At 47.3% G+C, this 21,032-nt stretch overlaps 1 protein-coding gene across 2 annotated transcripts; it reads left to right on the top strand.

Moving 5' to 3' along the window:
• Positions 1-243: 243 nt before the first annotated feature.
• LOC147602962 (two-component response regulator ARR14-like) lies at positions 244-20,663 on the top strand. 2 transcript variants are annotated; one of them, XM_086797344.1, is made up of 5 exons: positions 244-470; positions 582-734; positions 19,170-19,568; positions 19,693-19,769; positions 19,913-20,663. In XM_086797344.1, exons 1-5 carry the CDS (start codon positions 359-361, stop codon positions 20,501-20,503), a joined length of 1,332 nt encoding a protein of 443 aa, XP_086653470.1. In that variant the 5' UTR covers positions 244-358; the 3' UTR covers positions 20,504-20,663. The 2 variants fall into 2 exon arrangements, with proteins under 2 accessions (XP_086653470.1, XP_086653469.1); XM_086797343.1 differs by having other exon boundaries at positions 280-734.
• The last annotated feature ends 369 nt before the right edge of the window (positions 20,664-21,032 follow it).

The following is a 21,032-nucleotide window of genomic DNA, read 5'->3' as shown; positions in this document are numbered from 1 at the left end:
TAGGAAGGCCAATTGTGGTGAGGTTTGTTTTTTGGGATGGCCCAATGGTGAGCTTTGTTTTTGGCGGCAGTTTTGTGAGCGTGTGAATCCTCTCTACATGGGCATTCATTTCATGATGACATGGTCTTCCTTTTCATGGCCACCCATTGTCATGTCAATACCTATGTGCGCACTCTTTACCCCTGAAAAAACACCCATAATGCTCCATTAAGTACCTGTACTTAGGCGCTTCAGCTTCAACGTGCCCCATCCTCATCGTCCTCCCCTTCATTTTTCTCTCTCTCTCTCTCTCTCTCTCTCTCTCTCTCTCTCACACACACACACACGCACAGACAACAAATAGAGCTTGTACAGTACAATGGAAAGCAACTCTGATCACTTCCCTGCGGGTTTACGAGTGTTGGTGGTAGACGATGACCCTATTTGTCTCCTCATTGTGGAGAGGCTACTACGCAGCTGCCTGTATCAAGGTAAGCTTGAACCACCCCCCCCCCCCCCCCCCCCCCAGGTCCCTGCCTTCTCTCTCCTCTCTCTCCCTCTCTCAGGCGTCCATTCTTCTGAAAGGCTTGGTGTATATGCAGTCACCACTTGCGGGGAGGCTGTGATTGCTTTGTCCATGCTGCGAGAGAATAGGAGCAGGTTTGATGTGGTCCTCAGCGACGTGCACATGCCCCACATGGATGGCTTCAAGCTTCTCGAGCTAGTTCGATTGGAGATGGACGTCCCTGTTATCAGTGAGTTCTTACAATACCATCAATCCTTCTTTCTCTAAAAATTCCACAACAAACTGATAGGGATAACACACACATGCATACATACATACATACACACATACACAAGTTCTGGAAAGAGCCTACATGTTGAGTCAAATTTAGCCGCAGGCTCTACTTCTGGTGGTGTCCTCTCGTCAGCTTCTTTGATTTTCAACCTTCTTAACCATATACCCCCATCCCCTCCGCATCAAAGAACCCAACAACTTTGATTTCTCATGAGGTGTTGGTGAAGTCATCAAAGTAGCCATCTTAGGCAGTTGGGTGTATTCCACTACCCACACAAATGAGCCTGCTCTTTATATAGGTCCACTTGCAACAGCGGAATTTCCCACCCTTTTGTATGCCGTATGTATGGTGTGAATTTATTTCAGACCTTAACTTTGCTTAAGAACACTTTTCAATGGCAGTTTTTCTATCTAACAGGGTAGGTGCCATCAATCAAGGGTAGAGTTACAACAAATCCTTCAAAACAAGGTTTTGAAGAAGGGTGCCTTACAAGTAGTGTCACCGAAAAATGCATTATCTGCCCGAGTGAGCATTGCAAACTTGTGCCTATGAGGGAAAACATGCACACATACTACAACTACTGGGAGAGGAAGAAAAATCTTGCTCCCTCCATGGCTGGACACCCTTTAAGGAAAAGTACGGAGGGAAGAAGAGCCACATTGGAAGTCTGTTACACCAGCAGCAAGCAATGAGACAACTTAACGAAGGGGTCTTACTTCAGAGTCCAGGTTTGTAGAAAGACTTACCCTTCTAGGTGGCCACTAAGGTCGCTGATAGCTGCTAGAGAGTGAATTTGATCTGCATGACACTTCTTATCTCTGTGGATGGGATTACAAGGCCATGGTTAGACTTCTGAGAATACGCTGGTAGACGTGGCAAGTTGTTGGTCTGCTAATCGTGTATCGCTAGGAGTCAACAAAGCTGGATGGGTTCCACACAGAATGGGGGCTTCTGGTCTGCTAATCCTGTACTGCAGGAGCGAACAGGGCTGGATTGGTTCCACATAGAATGGGGGCCTGGACTGGCCTTGGTGGGGTTCACCTTGAAACCCCGCAACACATGCACTGGGGGGGAATGATCCACCTCCTGCCCCCTTTTTTCCCTGAACCCCCCAGTTCCTCTCCCTCCCTTTTTGTAGAGCATTTACCTGCCTGATATGAGAATGCGGAAAGTACAAGGCTCAAGGTCTAGAATTTTCTGGAGACAGTTACCTCTCTGTGCTCTCAGGGCTCAACTAGGCTAGGAAGTGAGCAGGGCACTGTCTTCTCCAAATCTACAGGTACACTTTGCTGACTTGCAGGCCCTGAAGATCTCCTTGTCACAGCTCATTCTGGGATGGTTTGCTGCTGACTTATGGCTGTTCCAAGAGCTCCCCTCCCCATCCCCCCCCAAAACACACACTTGCACACAACTGGTTTGCCTGCTGTAAAAACAGCGGAAATAGTTGCCTCCTTAGAGCCCTTTACAAGTCAGTCCCTGGCAGAGGCTTGGGCACCTGTTCAGGGCTGCTTAAAAGCCTGCAGACCTGGCCAGACCTGCGTCATATCTGTTCATACTGCCCTGAATCTTGTGTCCAACGTACCTGGCCTGCACACTCACATAGACCTTTGCCCCCAGGCATTGTAATAATGTGGACCTACATTTGTTCATTACTTCCTGATTTTTATGTTTGACTTTGTCCTTCATACAACGTAGGGCTCATGATCGCCTGTAACCTCACGTAATCTACCATGTGCAGTGCCTCAGTAGTGATGACACATGCATCTGAGGCTTGTGGACCAAAGGTTGCTGCCTTAGTTGTCAGTATTGAAGGAGTTAGGACCAGGTGCTCAGCTGCCATATAAGTTTCCTTACAGAGACTGACCAGGATGATGGAGAAAGAGTTGGACGAGTAATTGGAGGAATTACTGATGGGTTTACTCAGCCGAGTCACTCCTTTTTCCACTCCATTTCTCTTCGTCCATAGAAAAGATGGATCTTTAGGCCTTTGTGTTGATTATCAGCACTCAACAAGTTGACATGTCATGAGTCAGAAGAACACGAGAACCTTTTACTTGACTTGAGTGGCATACCTTCACCTTGGGCACATCCTTGGTCTGGACTTAATTGATTTTGATCCAGCCAAGGTAAAGAACGTGGGTGATTGGCCAAGTAATTACTTCCCAATTTCTTAGATTTTCTTGTCTTTGTACAAGAAAATATGTTTATTACTATGTTTAGTAATACGATCCTTTTACTTCTTTGCAAGGGGTACAATCATGAAAAAGGTTTGATGTGTGCTAAATAATAATTATATGTACTTTTGGTATTTCAAGATTAAAAATGGAAAATTTATAGACAATGTGGGGAGGTTGTAAGGCCGAGTTGTTTTTAGTTTTAGGGCTCAGTGTGTTCAAAAGAATGCACTTTTCATAACTATGCACCACATTGACAATAATTATGTTATTCTTTGCCATGTATTGAAGCGACATGGCGATGTATTTTTGCCGTGTATCTAGAGATCCTCTTGTAACTCACCCGGGAAGTGTGAGAGTGGGTGCGCATCGCTAGCGCAATTAAACATTTCGGCATTTAATCACAGCCATTAAACAATCCACAAAGCTGAAAATAAAAGTTGCACATAAAACACCACATTGAGGCCAGAATGGGCCGACCTCCCTCTTCGAGTATTTCATTATCCAAGGAGAAATATAACATGTACAAGCTTTGAGGGCCTTACTCTCCCCATGGGAGATGCTGGATTATCCATAAACAACCATAAACCTGTCCCTCATCCAATATGGCTATCCAACATGTCCTTCCAGAGGCGCACAAACATGTATAACAGCCCACATGGCTCTTCCATACGCACATAAACTTATATGACAGCCCGTATGACACTTCCATAAACTTGTATGACAGCCCATATAGCTCTTCCACAAGTACACAAACCTGTAAACTAGCCCATCTGGCTCCTTCATGAGCTCATAAACCTGTAAACCAGCCCATGTGGCTCAATCATGAGCTCATCAACTTGTAGACCAGCACGTGGCTCGTCCATGAGCACATAAACTTGTAGACCAGCCCATGTGGCTCATCCATGAGCGCATAAACCAATATAACAGCCTGTATGTCGCATAAAACTAAAAATTTCAGCAAGCTTTAGGACTGTTTTGTTGGAAAACAGCCATCTGGGGTGTGCAAGATGGTGTAGAGTAGTGAAAATCATCCTCACTATGGGCTTTGAAATGAAGAGCCTACAAAAACCTGCTTGAAGCTCAAACTCGCCCAAGAGACGACTCTCTCATGTTCAAATAAGCAAGAAAATGCTACAATGCCATGTGTAGAGCTGAATTGACGACACTTGTCTCACTTTTATCCTGTTATGTGCCACATGTCCCAAATCCAAAGGCCAAAAATTCCACTATCTTCAGCTCTAAAAATATTCGAGATGATAGCTAATTTCACAATGGCGCTTTGGCAATTCTCGATCTTTGCTGAATTCTGGAGTAATGATGCTAAAGGAAATTCCATCGGAGATTGCCAAAAATAGTAACTTCTCCTAAAATTTAGAAGGTGATCTCTTTGTGTTCCACCACATGAGAAATACATGTAAGCACCACGTAGAAACGTGTTTCATTACTTGATCTCTCCCAAATTCTCAAGAGTTCGCCATACATACTTTCCACTTGACACTTGAGCTCCAAAGCCCATTTGTGTTCAAGAAACCGTTTGGAGTGCCTGGACCATGCTACGAACACTTGGTCCTCTATATTGGATAATCCTCCATTTCCAAAGCTTCTACATTCTTGATCTTTTGGGCATCCAACGCCCATCCACACACATGCATTTTGGAGATGTCCAAAATGGTGACATTCCCCCAGCTTCTTAAAAGTTGTCTCCAACTTTAAAGCCTCAAACCATATATCAAAATATAACCATGTCCCAAAATAAATGGGCAAAACTACAAAAGTCTCCATCAATCCAAAGACCATAAAGATATATTAGATACGGACACAAGAGGTAACTGTATCTCTAATATATATAAATCCATAAATGCAAAGCTTCCATACTTATGCTAGACACTGGCACAAGAGCCAAGTGTGTCTCAATAACCAATATCAATGAGATAATCATATGCCAATGAAAAACGCCAACTAGGTGCTAAGACACTCAAATAAGTACCATGCACAAGAAACTAGTGCCTCGCACAGAAACATGTGCTATGCACACAAAGTGGTGCCATCCCAGAGCACAAAGCATGGTGACATAAAAGCTTGTTTTCCATAATTATGGCAATCCTTTCTCCCAATCTCAACGGTCCCCATGTTCTCCCACACAATCCAAACTCTGATCAATGAGCCTGGTGTGGAAACAATGAAGCACTCACCCCACAATCCCAACACGAATCCATGTGTATGGTGGAGTGTTCATTGAATTGCCCTCTCACAATCCCAACACGAATCCACATGTATGGTGAGATGAGCAATGAGCTTCTTGGCCTTTGGATGGTGAGATAGTGATTCCAATATCAAAATCATGTTCCAAATAAATGGGTGAGATAAATCAGTCCCAATCCAGATATCATAATCATGTCCCAAGTAAATGGCGAGAGAAATCAGTCCCATAAGTCTAGATTCCAATCTACTGACACTTGGCGTAGACATAGTCTCCTGCCAACAATGTGTCAGTCCACATGACCCTTGGCGTAGACATAAATCCCCTGCCAACCAGGTGTCATGTCTACTTGGGAGAGCCGTCCCCTCATGCGCCTCGAGTGGGACTCGAGGGAGTGGACTTGGCATGATCATGCTGATCGGGAAGAGACTCTAGAAACCCTGATCTTTGCATACACCACGCAGCTAGGCCGCAGGATTTAGATGCTCGAGGTTGAGGGCACCTTGGCAGCTGCAGTACATAAGCAGTCAGTGGGCCTCTCACAATGATTTCTTGAAGAGGCTCTGAGACAGTTTTCGGCCTCAAAAGATCACCCTCTTTCTTTGGCTCTTGGCACACAGGAGCTTGGCGGTTGGCACGTGGTTGGCTATTGGCGGTCGACGAGCAGCTTGTCCGAGGTGTGGCCACCCTCAGGAGTCTCGGCAACATTGTCTTTGGGATCTCCCGAAGGCTCCACAGGCTTGGCAGTGGATTCTCTGCATTTTCACGATGGACAGGACCTCAACTCGTATCATTTCATGGGTCATTGTTGCTTGGGCCACAGAGCTTGATGTCATGTGCACACCCGTGCCATGGCTAATCCTTTGCATGAACATCATTAATCCTTGACTAATCATCAATTAAGTCAGTCATCAGTGTAGCAGCATCATCTACAGCATGAGAGTCATCATCATCATCATTAGCCACAACACCATCATCATCATCATCATCATCAGCCATGAAAGGGTATGGGACCTTGTCAGCAGCCAGGCGAGGGTCCTATATAGGTGGCAGCCAAGCGCCAGAAGGGATGGCAATATGGACAACATGGCAATTAAAGTGCAGTATTTTAGGGATCTCTTCCTATTTATCTTGTCCAACAGAAGGCCAACAGCCTTATGTACTGGCCAACCAGCTCCTTTCTCACATATATAAGTGCTGCATGCACTGAGGTTGATCATGATAACGCACAACAGGGCCTTCTTTATACCTTTATGTGGTGAGAATCTGTAGCATCAACTTTAGAGAGTAGGGGGAGAGAAGAGAATGTAGAATGTAGAAGACGACACCGTATTGGGTCCCAATACCCATTGAAGGGCAAGCAAGCAGGAGTATTTGCTTATATTATTCTTTGGAGAAATGCTGTACAATGCTGAGTACAAATGATATGAATGCCCAATGCAAGGACGAGGAGGCCCAAACGTTGGCGGAGTATCCAGCTATCCCGAGGCTCTACTGAAGACTCTCCTTGGCCACTGATGCAAGTCCAGATGATTGAAGGAACTGCACATATGCTGGCTGAGATGTAAGAGTATCTTCCTTGTTACCTGGAGATGGCTAGGATGCTGCAAACTGAAGTTGTTCTCTGCTGCATACCTGAATATCCATTGTGGGAATAAGGCCATGCCTTCTATACCCCCTTAAACAGCAGTCGGCTGCCGCTAGGAGGCTGTGGGCTGAAGCAAGAAGTCCCACGACTGATGAAATACCAGTTGGCTGCCGGACAGCATAAAATGCTGGTCGGGCACAACATTCCCTGTCGGCTGATCATTAGATGCTGGTTGGGCTGTTGCACAGCTGTCGTCTGGCCCATAGATGCTGGTCGGGTACTGTAGTCACTGTGTACCCCAGTGCAGGGTGCACGTGACAATAAGCACAAGGCAAAATTCAGCATTGCATCAAGTGATCATTTAGTTCATTCATCATTAGTCATCAGAAGAAGCTCTGCAGAAGGGCCCACCATGGTCACCCCTATGGGGCTAACCAACGGCCTAAGTCATGTACAAGCGTTAAGCAACCTTTTTGTACCACATGAATAAAAGAAAACCTTGACACCCAATCTCTCTCTTCTTCTCTCTCCTCTATCTTAATCATGTTTATTTAGCATCAATGTTCTTAATCAAGCTTAGGGCTATGGATCAATACAGCAAAGGCTTCCGCGCATGCAACAACTGAGGTTGTCATGGCTTATGAGGAGGAAGGTGGGGTGCTAGCCCTTCAAGTCTCTCACCTTCGCATTTCAGCAGTACCAGTCCCAGTCCCATCTACGGATCACTGGACTCCAGGCTTGTGCCAGAAATGGGAGATTTGTAGTAGCATTGCAGCCTGGCACATATTGAGAGCTTGATGCAGCGAAGCCATCAAGGATACCCACACTCCACCTGCGGAGTCCATTAGGAGCATTTGGCTCAACATTATTCATACCCTCTGTGGTCAATGGGGGAAGTTGCAAGGTGGCTCTGACCACAAGCAGAAGCGGCGGGAAGCTTTCTTGAGGCTCTGGCGGCGTGGCCCTTTTCTCACATATAGAGGTGGTGATTCCACTTGGCATTACAGACCACCTGTATGGTTATCCCCCCCCCCCCCCTTTGTATGAGATAGCCTTCTCCTCATAGAGCAGCCAGCCGGAGGAGAAGTGCACCTTTTGTCAGAATATGCAGCGGAGATGATGACCAAATCTGGGAACACAAGAGCAAAAACGCAGGCAGAAAAACAGCACAATAGAGAGACAGATGTAGGCGTGTAACTCTGCTCTATATACACAAGAAGATCCCGAGATATGATACAAATAAGGCATGGGGGCTGAGGACCTATATATACTCCCCTAGAGGGCAGTCGGCCAGCATCAGGAAAGCCCACGACTGAGGAATATGTCCACGACTGCTGAAAATAGCAGTCGGCCAGCTACAGATGCCTCCGCCTAGACAGAACAAGTCGGCCAGCACTCTGACAGCCCACGACTGATGTAGATCCAGTCGGCCAGCTTCAGAGTGCTCCTGGCATCACCTGGCAGCCCTCCCAAGCCTCAGAAAAATGGGAAAAAATAGGGGAAAAATACGGAGAGTGGGGAAAAATGGGAAAACACCTCATAAGGGCGGGCACACCCACAACAAAGGCCCTGGTGTATAAAACTAGACAGGAGATGACTTCTAACACCCCCTCTCAGCTCCTGGCTGTGTAACCAACCACTGGGAGCTGGGGTGCCGCCTGAGCAAATCCTGAGAGCGACTTCGTGAAGAGGTCCACCGTACTGTCCTCCGTCGAACAGAACTCCAGCAAGATGTCATCAGCAACAATCTGTTCACGAACAAAGTGCCTCTGGATGACCAAGGGTTCCTCCAGTGGAAGCCCAAACCTGCAATGTAACCTCCTCTTGTTGCTCCGTAAAACTGCTCCTTGGCCTGAAGTAGATCCCCTCGTGTCCGGATCTCCTCCCCAAACCGAGTCACTCCAACCGCGGAGTCGAACTCCATCCAACAATCCCCCTCCTGTGTACAAGAGTCCATGATCCTTCGCATGTCACAGAAACCACAGGAAACGCAATCCTGCCTCACAAAGAGACATCTGCAACCAAGAGCTCAACCGCCTCATCAGGAAGCTCCCGTCCAATCCGGTGTCCATCAACCAGATCAATGAACCATACAGCTTCTGAGTCACCGAGACATCACACTGCTCACAAGGATCAACACCTGTTACGGTGCACAAACAAGTCCTGGAAGCCTGATGAAACCTGTCAACCACCCCCTCTGAATCCAGAACCACAAAGCCTGGAGAAACCACCTCCTTCTGCAAGTAATCACCTGTCACCTGCCTGGCTTTCCGAAAGGTCCCCGTGGAAAGAACATCCTCAACTACTGGAAGTTCTATGTCCCGAACACGACGAGACATCAGAGCATAAGTGACCTGTTCAGCTTCCTCTGACTCACGAACACAAGAACTACCAACATCAGTACTGGAAAGTTCCTGCCAACTGCTGCCATCTACTGGTAAGCTATCCACCACCTGGTCTCGGAAAGCTCGCACCTGCAGCGTATCCACACCTGAGTAGCTATTACCACACTGCCACGCATCACAATCTTGAGGACCTGGGAGAGAGAGTGCTGAAAGCCTGTAGACTCCATTCTCCACTCCACCTTCCCAAACCACTTGGCCTGTTGCTTTGTCCCGGAGAGCAACAAAGTGCTCATCAAACTCCACCCGTACGCCAGTCTTGCAAACCTGATGCACTGACAACAGATGAAAACTAAGTGCCGGAACATACAACACCTGGGAGGAATGCTTCCCCCCTCTGCCATCGGGAACTATCTCCATCCTGCCCTCACTGTGAACTGGGATAGTGGACGTATCCCCAGTAAGAATATGACCAGAAACCGTGCAAAGATCCTGTAAACCGGAACGGGAAGGAGTCATGTGCCTGGAAGCACCACTATCGAGAATCCACTCCCGAGTATCCGTTGCGGAGAATCCTCCAATCACCTCCCTGCCTGAAGAAAATGAAACATCGGTGTCCATCACCTCCAGGTGCACAAAAGCCGGAGTCTTCATGATTGCTGTTGAGGAGTCTTCACCCTTCTCGGTCTTCCGCTTGGGACACTGTCTCCAGTAGTGGCCTTTCTCGCCACAATCATTACAGGTCCTCTCTGCCTTAAGTTTCTCGCGGTCAGCGTCGGACATCTTCTCAGAAGACTTCTCCGATGAAGCCTTCCCCTTGCCCGAGTTACGGCCTTTCGACCGTTGGCCAGTAAAGGCCTCCGAACCTCCACCCTGAGGAGGGTTCGTAAATCGTTCCTCCTGGTCCAGGACCATAGGCACAAGCTCCTCCCACGTGATGGTGCTGAGCCTGCCACTGGTAATCAACGACGAGTAGAATGCTGAGTACGAAGAGGGCAAATGTGACAGCAACGTGATGGCCATGTCCTCTGACGATATCTCCTTCCCAGCCTGAAGAACTTCCTGTTGAAGAGCCTGCAGCTTGTTAATATGCTCCCGCATCGTCGACGACTTTGCAGGGCTCATAACCCGCATCTGTACTTCCAAAGAAAGCCTCTTCATGGGTGATACCCTGTTGTACAGAGAAGCCAAATGCTGCCATATACCTCTGGCCAGCGTCATGTGCTTTACATGATTGATTACCTGTGGTGTGCAGTTGAGGAAAATAAACGAACGGACCCTGGCGTTGACGCGATCCCACATCTGCGTCTGGGCCTCCCGGTCCTTTCGGGTTGACGGTAACTCCCCTTCCTCTACTTCCGGCCGTGGAACACCAACAACGACGAAATCGGCGAGATCGTAGGACTCCAGAACGGATTCCATCATCACCTTCCATATGCCGTAGTTGCTCCCGTCCAACTGACGGTCCACCGGGAACGTGGGGAGTGTCGGGATCTTCACATGTCTCTCGGCCATCTCATACAGATCTGCCATCGCAGGGATGTACTCTGAAAAGGGTGGGTGGGTGGGAACAAGGAAGAACTGATACCTGCAAGTGGCTGTCCAGCAAATCAGCCCGCCTTCCTCTTGCTTCTCCTCTTCCCGATCAGCCCAAAACAGTCCACCGATCAGCAACCTGTTGCTCCCCCTCTTGCTCAGAAAAACGCCCAAGATCTGCTAGAGCCTAGGGCTCTGATACCATGTCAGAATATGCAGCGGAGATGATGACCAAATCTGGGAACACAAGAGCAAAAACGCAGGCAGAAAAACAGCACAATAGAGAGACAGATGTAGGCGTGTAACTCTGCTCTATATACACAAGAAGATCCCGAGATATGATACAAATAAGGCATGGGGGCTGAGGACCTATATATACTCCCCTAGAGGGCAGTCGGCCAGCATCAGGAAAGCCCACGACTGAGGAATATGTCCACGACTGCTGAAAATAGCAGTCGGCCAGCTACAGATGCCTCCGCCTAGACAGAACAAGTCGGCCAGCACTCTGACAGCCCACGACTGATGTAGATCCAGTCGGCCAGCTTCAGAGTGCTCCTGGCATCACCTGGCAGCCCTCCCAAGCCTCAGAAAAATGGGAAAAAATAGGGGAAAAATACGGAGAGTGGGGAAAAATGGGAAAACACCTCATAAGGGCGGGCACACCCACAACAAAGGCCCTGGTGTATAAAACTAGACAGGAGATGACTTCTAACACCTTTCTCCACCTTTTGATTCTTTGATCTCTGCCCTGCACATGGAGGTGAGTTTGTATCTAGTCCTTCGTGGTTGTATTTAGCCGTTCGTGGCTGGTTTTTTGTTAATTAATAGAAGGATCTTTTTTCCAAGAAAAAAAAAAGAAATGACTGGTAAACTTGGCATCTTGGTCTGACACTATGGTTCTAGGAATCCCGCCAATCGATTACCAATACCAATGCCGAATGAACAAATGGGCAACATCTTCGGCGGTCACATTAGCCCTGCATGGAATAAGCATAACAAATTTGTTAAATCTATGAACAATAGTTAAGCACTACGTATTACGCTTACTCGGACTGGGAGGCAGATTTGTGAAAAAGTCCATCGATATATCCTGGAAAGGTCCTTTGGGAATAGGTAAAGGCTGTAGTAACCCTATCTTCTTCCCACGAAGAGCTTTCACTTTCTGACAAACATCAGTGTTGCACATGAGTGAACACATCTCGCCTCATTCTTGGCCAATAATGTTACCTTTCTAGCTTCTCTAGGGTCGAATTTATGTCCCGGTGACCACCAGTGATGGCGTCATGGGCATCATGGAGAAGAGCTACCCTGAACGACTTCATGACACAAAGTCGGTCTTTGTAGAAAAGCCAACCATCTCGTATCAAAAAGTGGCATGGTCCTGTGGCATCCAATGTCTGCTCCCACGGTGTACCGAATTTCTCGGAATCTGCATACGTGTGCTTCATGTCATCTAGTCTCGTACCAACAAGGTCGAGTCTAGTGGTCTGAATTAGTATCACTGTTCCCTTCCTGCTCAAAGCATCGGCCACTGGGTTGGGCTTTCCTAGAAGGTGCTTGATTATACCACCAAATTGCTGGAAAATTTAGCTCCAGCGGCGTTGACGGTTACTCCACTGTGCACTTGGCATTGTCTGAATCCAACGCTATGTTTGATGGTCAGTGTGAACCTCAAAGTCACGGCCATAAAGGAAATGCTTTCAATGTTTCAGGGCTTGAATTATTACCTGGAGTTCTCGATCATAGATTGAGTAATTCTTTTCTGTGGGCAGTAACTTATGGGACATGTAAGCTAGTGGATGGCCATTCTGTTGTAACACAGCTTCAATCGTGATGTTACTTGCATCGTGATTACTTGGAACGGCTTGTCCCATGAGGCAAGTGCTAGACAAGGAGCTTTTGACAAAGCCACCTTGAGATTCTTGAATGCCTCCAACGCTTGTGGAGTCATTTGGAGCTGCTGCCTTCTGGTCTTGACACCCTTAAGCAGATTGGTGAGATCTGCCGAGAGGTCAGAGAATCTATCTATGTGGGTGGAATATGCTTGGCATTGTCAGAATATGCAGCGGAAATGATAACCAAACTTGGGTTGACAAGAGCAAGTAGTGTGCAGAAAATAGACAGCACAAGAGACATAGAGAAATAGGCGTGTAAACTCTTCTCTATACACAAGATCCCGCAGAAAACTGAATGATAAAGTGGTGGGGAGCATGGGGCATATTTATATGCCCCATAGATGCAGTCGGCCAGTGCATGATGGCCCTCCACGACTGCTTAAAGCAAGTTGGCCAGTAGAAAATCTCCACGCTTGCTGAATAGGCAGTCGGCCACTAGCTACACGACTGCTGAATGGACAGTCGGCCAGCCACCAGAGGCTCCTGCCAACATCTGGCATCCATCTACACCATGGAAAAATGGGAAAAAATAGGGAAAAAATACGGGAAGTGAGGAAAAATGATAAAACACCCAGGGCGGGCACACCCACAACAGAGGCCCTGGTGTATAAAAGTAGACAGGAGATGACTTCTAACACCCCCTCTCAGCTCCTGGCTATGAAATCAACCCAAGGGAGTTGGAGTGCCGCCTGAGCGTAGCCTAAGGTAGAGACTTCGTGAAGAGGTCCGTCGCATTGTCCTCCGTCGAACAATAAAGCAAGATGTCACCAGCCAAGATCTTCTCACGTACAAAGTGATACTGTATCTCTATGTGCTTGGTCCGGGCATGGAAGACCGGGCTCCGAGCAATAGCTATACAACTCTGGTTATCGCACTGGATGACTGTGGGCTCCTTCTGTGGAAACCCAATCTCGCCTAGCAGCCTCCGCAGCCACACAACCTCACAAGCAGCACCACAAGCAGCCCGGTACTTTGCCTCTGTCGAGTTGTGTTCGGGTCCATCGGCGAAGTAATAGGCTTGCAATTCTCCATCCCAAAGGCCTCAAGCAACTCATGAACATACCGCTGCTGAGAGACAAAAAACCCCCTCTGGGTCTGCCAGATCTCCAATCCCAAAAAGAAGTGGAGTAAGCCTAAGTCGGTCATCTCAAACTCTTTTGACAAGGCAGCCTTCGTCACGCCAATGTGCTCCACATGACCGCCGGTGAGAATGAGATCATCCACATAAAGGATGATAATCGTGACCATGCCGCGTTCCCGAAAGTTATACAGGTTAGGATCTGCAACCGATCTCTGAAATCCAGTCCGAACAAAGAAAGAATCAATCTTCTGATTCGAAGCCCTGGGAGCCTGCTTAAGACCATACAAGGTCTTACGTAAGCTGTAAACCATCCCTTCAGATCTTGGAACAATAAAGCCTGGAGGCTGCTCAACATACACCTCCTCCTGCAGGTCACCATTAAGGAACGCAGATTTTACATCCATTTGATTTACGGGCCATCTGTGAGAAGAAGCAAGGGCAAGAACGGTCCGAATCGTGGACATCCGTGCTGTCGGTGCAAAGGTATCCTCGTAGTCGATGCCTGGCCACTGAGCATAACCTTTACCCACAAGTCTGGCTTTGTATTTGTCCACCGACCCATTAGACGCATATTTGGTCTTAAAGACCCATTTGACACCAACGACTGACCGTTTCGACGGCCTCGGTACCAACTCCCATGTGTTGTTCTTCTCGATGGCATCAAGTTCCACCTGCATGGCTTTCCTCCAAGTATCCTGTGAAGGTGCTTCCTTGACGGAAGTGGGCTCCTTGTCCCGCATAATACGAGACATCAAAGCATAGTTTACCTGAAGAAGCTCCGCTGTATTGCTTTTGTCTCGGACTCTGTGTGATCTTCGAGGGCCGTCCTTTGTGGTCCACTCGGAGGGTAACTCCTTGACACGTGACTCCCGAAGGGTGTCTAACAACCACCTAGGTACTCGAACAGATCGGGGAGCCTGGCCATATAAATAGGCCCCATTGCCCCACATTCTACTCATTCAATTTTTCCTCGGGATCTTGTGTATAGAGAAGAGTTATATGCCTATCTCTCTCCTTCTCTTATGCTGTCTATTTTTTGCACTCTACTTGCTCTTGTGGTCTCAGATTTGGTTATCATTTCCGCTGCATATTTTGACAATAGGGCTATCTCTACTCATGAAGAAATGAAAGATCTCTAGCTCTTGTATCTCTGCGAAGGCGTGCCTTTTGCGGCGAGTAAGTCTCCTCATCTCTCTTCTCGACTCCTGTTCCGTGATGGCTCCCAAGACTCTTTGTATGTGGAGCCGTGAGTATAGGGCTCTGCACTCGTCATCATACCATCTGTTCTGGGGCATAGCGCCAGATCTCGTAGGCTCTCCTGAGTGGACACGATGTGGGAAGCTCTGTAATGCAGCCGTGTGTCTGAGTGATGCCAGCTGGGCTGTAATGGTATCCATAGGTTCCAGGGGATCCATGAGTAGGAGCCCATCCTCTACTCTGCCAGTGTATATGTCTGCCATGGCATGTGTGAAGTAGATGGTAGTGTGTGGCGTTGGTATGTGGGGGGCTCGTGATACTGGTGATCCGACTAGTGAAAATGCCAAGTATGTATGATCTGCCCCAATAGGACGAGGTGGGATGGAGAATGAGGTGACAAGCTGTGATGCCTCCAAAGACCCCATGTAGTCTACCACCTGGCCTTCGGTCCGTGTATGACTCCCATGTGGGAAGCATGTCAGGAATTTGAAAAGAAAACTGCTGTGCCTTTTGAGATATGTCGGTGCGGATACCAGGGTTAAACCCATCCACCTCCAAATGATAGGGTACTAAGGTACATCTCATTTTGGTAGCCAACTGGGGAGAGATGGCGTCCTCAGAATTTCCCACGTCAAAAAGGACTACAAACTGGTGGCCCTTGGCAGAGCCATAAGCTCGGATCAGGCTTTTCTGCGTGGTTGCAGCCTTACCCTCTTGATTAGCATCAAACACCACGGATGGCATGGGATGCATAGAAGGTAAGAGCTGAATTGCATTGGCGGTAGCAGGCGGTGTTGGAGGAGCGGTAGATGTGGTGGCAACTGTTGGCAGGAGGCTCTTTGGACGCTTGCTCCGCTTGCCATTTCTAAAAATCCTTCTTACCATGTCCAATGGTATGACATTAGAAACATCGGTTTTCTGAGTGGTTCTTCCTTTGCTCCTCTGGAGGAAGATAGCCTCCAGTGATGCCTGCTTTAGCCTTTTCCTCAGGGGTTTTCTTAGGGTTGGATTCCTTTCCCCCTAAACTAGAGCTAGAATTGTTGTCCGTCTTAGCATCTTTAGAAGACGGAGTACCCTTTCCTGGTTGGGTTTTGGTACTAGACGGCGGTTGTTTTGGCTTGCCTCCGTTCATCTTCATTTCTTCATTTTGAGTGAGAGTCAAAGCCTCATATGTGCTAGGTTCAAAGTTGCAAATGGTGAATGTTCGGATCCAATCCATGAATGAATTGATCCATCTTGGCCCGCTAAGGTAACCCTAACTCTTGTGCTAAAGTGATAACCTTATTGGAAAACTGAAGCACGGGCGACCTCTTCTGTTTGAGTCCATAGAACTCATCTACCAGGTTGGTCATATACTGGGGAGGGAGAAATCTGGTTTTTAGGTTATGGACGAAGGTGTCCCAATGAAAATTTGTGACACCTGTGGCCGGGTCTGTATGTAAACTAGGCCAATGCTGCCACCAAGTGACTGCCGCACTTGTAAGGTTGGGAGCTGCTACGTGGACTTTATCTGGGATCTGTCAGCTTAGCCAAAGGGAAATATGCATTAAACTGATGAATTCATTGATTGACAGCTGAATGATCACACTTATCGTCATACTTACTAAAGTTTGGCTGAGTCCAGATGATAGTCGTTGATGTTGCGGGAGTTTGGCTGGTGGCCCCCATGGGTGGAGAGAATGAAGAGAGGGTATTTTAAAACTGCAGATGCATAGTCTCCCTTTTCCACTTGTGTTCGAGTAACATTCGCTCATGATCGAGCTCTCGCTGGTGCTCTCGAGCTGCGAGGTCAGCTTGACGTCGGTCTTCTTTAAGCCTGCGTTGAGCTTCCTCATAGTCCCGTCTTTCTGCTTTTTCTTGTTGCTTTCTTGCTTCTGCTTCAGCTTTCTCTTCCAGCCATCTGGCCTCATCTTCTTATCTTTGTTGTTCCACATGAAAGAAAAGAGAGATGAAGTCGGAGGTAGTTGGTGGAGTGGGTTTTCCTGTGGTGGTCTCCAAGAGTTGGAGACGCTCCACAAGAAGTTGGTTTTGAGCTCTGAGTAGAGCTATGGTATCTGCTGGTGGTGGAAGAGAATAGTCATCTTCGAGGGAGATGTCTTCTTGATGGTGTGTACTCTCCTTTGTAGACATTTTGCTAATGTCGGTGGTCATGTGGGAGCGATGTTTGACCATCCAAGTTTGCTCTCACGCTAGGATGCGGTGTGTGTGGACAAGCTGAATCTGATACCAATGTAACATGCAGCGGAATTATGCGTAGATGAAAGGATCCTATCACACAAAGTCTCACACTGCCTTCTGCATCTTGAGTTTCGTGAGTCTTTAGCAATCCACTTTATCACTTCAAACTGTAAGACAGAGAGAGATCTGTACACAGTGTTGGGACCCGGCTACACACTGAAGGGCCCCCTCCTATTGCTAGGAGTATTTGCTTTATTTCTTTGAAGAGCATGATTGCAAGAATGACTTTGAGATTGTAGACGAGCCAAACGCAAGACCTTCAAAAGACCAAGAGTAGGGCTGACTGCACACTGCTGTAGAAGCACCAATGATGACCAATCTCGATGCCAATGCAAACTTCGAAGGGGCTGTAGGAAGGCTGCAATCTGTGGTTGAGAGAAGGGCTGAATGGGGAGTGTTCTACGGCTGAATATGCAAGCGATGAGGGCTGTGTATGCAGGCTGAGATATGCTGCATTTTCTGCAATAGCAGGAATGAAGGTAGAACCTGTGTTTTCTGCAGTAGATGAGCAGAGAAGTATGCGCTTCAGCCTTTGATGAAGATCTATACTTGATGCTGATCTTTTTTCCGCAATTGGAGCACTGGATCCTTCTTGAGGGCATGGTCATTTGTTGGCATTACAGGCCACCATCCCTCTTCCCCCCCCCCACACACAAAAAAAAACTGGCCCTATGTGGCCTTCCTCGAAGAGCAGCCAGGAGGGAGCCCCCCCTTCATTTTTCAGTTTTCTCACTGTCATGAATAGTGTTGGCGGATTTTCTTTTAACTAATGGAAGATTCTATTCTTGGGAAAAAAATAAAGAAAAATCACTCGATCACTAACCTAGCACTATGTGCTACTGACTCAACTCTAAGATGCATGCCTGTGCCAAAACCAGCTCTGGTCCTGTCTACTAGTGAGTTTACTGAGGAATTCGCTTGGAGATGGCATCCTATGTATTGCCACAAATTAAACAAGACTGCAACCTGCTAGTCATTTATGAAACCATGACACTTAAGGAGCCCAAGTGACTCCTCAACTTGGATGGAACTCTAGTCTTTTTGATTTGTGGAATCACTAGTGGAGCTCTATTCCTCTGTACTTGCAGGAACTTTGTGGGGAACCCCCTCGTGCTTATCTTCTAGTTCCCTATCGATGATACCCACAAATGGGTCTAGTGGAGGAGACTCTTCTGGAGGACAGTGCAGCGTGCTCCAACAACTGAAGTAGTAGAGGCAGGCGTACTCGTGGAAGTAGGCAGCGCCTTATGGCACTCATGCTTGGGATGTCCCAAAGTATGACAGAAGAAACACTACTGCTCTTGTTGGTACTGGCCTACCTTTGTAGAGAGCAATCTCCCTCCTCAATTGCCTTGACTTGCTTTCTAATCTAGGTCAACTGTGGTTAAAACCCCTTGGACTTGGAACCACTGGTTCTTTGAGACTCGGGTTGGGCCTCGGTCCTCGGAGGACCCTCGGTGTTGGGCCTTGCTACTCCCTTTGGGAGTGGACTTCCCTTGGGTGGTCTTGGGTTTACCATGGTTGTACTTCATCTCCATGTTCTGGGCAATCTGCATGGTAGCTGCTAATGTTTGGGGATTAAGACTCTAGACATTCCACTGAATCTGTTGGCCAAGAAAGTGCCTAAGCATTCCTTGTCGGTCTTTTGTAACTGGAGACCTAATTGTATGACCCTACTAGAAAAAGTAAGAACGGGCTGGGAGCTCTGCTTGAGTCCCTGGAACTTGTTCTCCAACCGGTCCACAGACTGAGGCGGCAAAAAAGGAGCTTTCAGTCCCTAGGATTGTTCAAGAATAAGGGGTGGTTCTGTTGGTGGGCCCTTGCATTGTACTGCACTGCCCAAAAGTGGGCACGAGTTTGAACCTGGCTTTTTTAGTCCCTGGAACTTGTCCTCCAACTGGTCCACAGACTGAGGAGGTAAGAAACGAGCTTTCAGTTCCTAGGATTGTTCAAGAATAAGGGGTGGTTCTGTTGGTGGGCCCTTGCATTGTACCACACTGCCCAAAAGTGGGCACGATTTTGAACCTGGCTTTTTTAATGTAACCCATTACCAAAAAATAATAATGGGAGGTTTTGATATAAGTAGTAGGTTTTGAGAGCTAATATGAATAGTTAAAAGAAGTCCTGATTTTGCAGTGATGTCAGCCAATGGAGAAACGAGCAACGTGATGAAAGGAATCTCCCAAGGGGCATGTGATTACTTGCTCAAGCCTGTACGGTTGGAAGAGCTCCAAAATATTTGGCAGCATGTAGTCAGGAAAAAACACAAGACACTAAAGGAATCTGAGCATGCACCTGATTCCAAGGACTATCAAAGGCCAATGCGAATTCAAACAGATGGGAATGCGGCTGTACCTCCTGCCGATGAAGTGAATGGGATTTGCGGTTCTCAAAGAAAGAGGAAGGGGTACTTGGATGAGGACAGCGCCAATGAAGATGAAGATAACTTAGCTACCGTGAAGCGACAAAGGGTGGTGTGGTCGGTAGACCTGCATCAGAAATTTATCAGTGCAATCAATCATCTGGGTTTAGAACGTAAGCCTTCTGTTTAGTAGACTCTGTATTGATGGGATTATTAATATTTTCCAACCAATGCTATTGTGTACCCACATAACTATGCTCTGTGGTCAATACGTATGGGTGATGTATTTGAATACAGAGGCGGTTCCAAAAAGGATACTTGACCTCATGAATGTGCCAGGTCTCACCAGAGAAAATGTTGCAAGCCATTTGCAGGTGCAGTTTTTATGCTTATTCCTTGGGCAAAAAGAAAACAAGTGTCATTAAAAATCTCAAAATTGGCTTCCTTCACATGAATATGGCTCCAAAATCTGGAAGCTGCTGATTTCTTACTGCTTGCTTTATTTTTTCTTGGGCAGAAATACCGGATTTATTTGAAAAGAATGAGCGGATCTGTCAACCAGCAACTTGGCATGCCTCCGTGTATTGGACCCACTGGAAGCTTCATGAACTCCTTTGCATTTATGAACGGTTTTTCGACCTCTCAAGCAGTTGGTCAGTTTTCACGGCAAGCCATGTTGACCCCACAGCTAGGCATCAGTGATGGACACGGGCTAGAATCTATCGATGGTGATTTCATAGGAGTAATGAAGGCGGGTGCAGATCCATGCATGGACTACAAGGAGTATGTGATGGCTCCATATCTTGATCCGACTCTGCAGGGCTATTTTGGTGTAGCTGGCTCAGGAAAAGATTCAAAAGTCGGGTTTACGCTTTCTTCTGGACCACGCAGTACTGTGCCACAGAACAGCTCGGAGTTTTTGCTGCTACAGCAAGGTCTTGGAGTACCTAAATCTTCTGGTATTCTTTTCGGTGGAGGGTCAAGTTGCAATGGGCCATCGGCTTCTGGCACTGATAACTTGTTTATGCACCAACTTCAAACTGCTGTAGAGCTGCTTCCCCTTCAGTATAATGACTCCCTGTCAGGGTCAGACCTGGTTGAGCGGTAGCAGCAGCTAATAATGTGCTGAAATTATTACGTGTACAGATCAGGGTGACATAAAGGGGAATGCTTCCGCTAGACAAGTTTCTCTTCTCCCTGCTTCACTTTTTAACACATCCAGCTTGAAGCAGTATCAATCTAGTTGATATGTCTCTCATTTAAGTCAAGGTGCTTTACCATGTTGCTCCCTTCTACATGTGAATCAAGGCTCCAGATAATGGTTTTTTGTTGCTCGTTAAACTAGAACAAATGTAGCAAGGCTGAAAAATCTCAAATGATTGTAGTTGTACCATAGCATAAGAGAACGTAGTGCATGTCATGGACAATGAGAGAGCATTCAGAAGCCTATTCTGCATTGTATACTCTTCCATACACTCATTGCGCCAGGTAAAACCGAAGAAATGTGTTCTTTACAAGCTTGCAGAGCTTCTCTTGGGATCGTTGTTCGTTTGCTGATGTTTTTAATGTAGCCATGTGCAGCAGAGGATCAGTAGGGCTTGGAAGTATTTCACACCAGCATGGGACAGCAAGTGCAC

The sequence above is a fragment of the Cibotium barometz genome, chromosome 65 (assembly GCF_041138505.1).
Source record: "Cibotium barometz isolate CiBa-2024 chromosome 65, ASM4113850v1, whole genome shotgun sequence".
NCBI lineage: Eukaryota > Viridiplantae > Streptophyta > Polypodiopsida > Cyatheales > Cibotiaceae > Cibotium > Cibotium barometz.
Note: the sequence above shows the minus strand (reverse complement) of the source record. Positions and strands in the feature narration are given on the sequence as shown.

What these genes read in the sequence shown, in the direction of transcription:
- LOC147602962 (XM_086797343.1), top strand. Translation starts at nt 359, where the DNA reads ATGGAAAGCAACTCTGATCACTTCCCTGCGGGTTTACGAGTGTTGGTG. An exon ending in GATGGACGTCCCTGTTATCA is followed by an intron (nt 735 to 19,169) that starts GTGAGTTCTTAC and finishes CTGATTTTGCAG; the next exon opens with TGATGTCAGCCAATGGAGAA. An exon ending in ATGTTGCAAGCCATTTGCAG is followed by an intron (nt 19,770 to 19,912) that starts GTGCAGTTTTTA and finishes TTTCTTGGGCAG; the next exon opens with AAATACCGGATTTATTTGAA.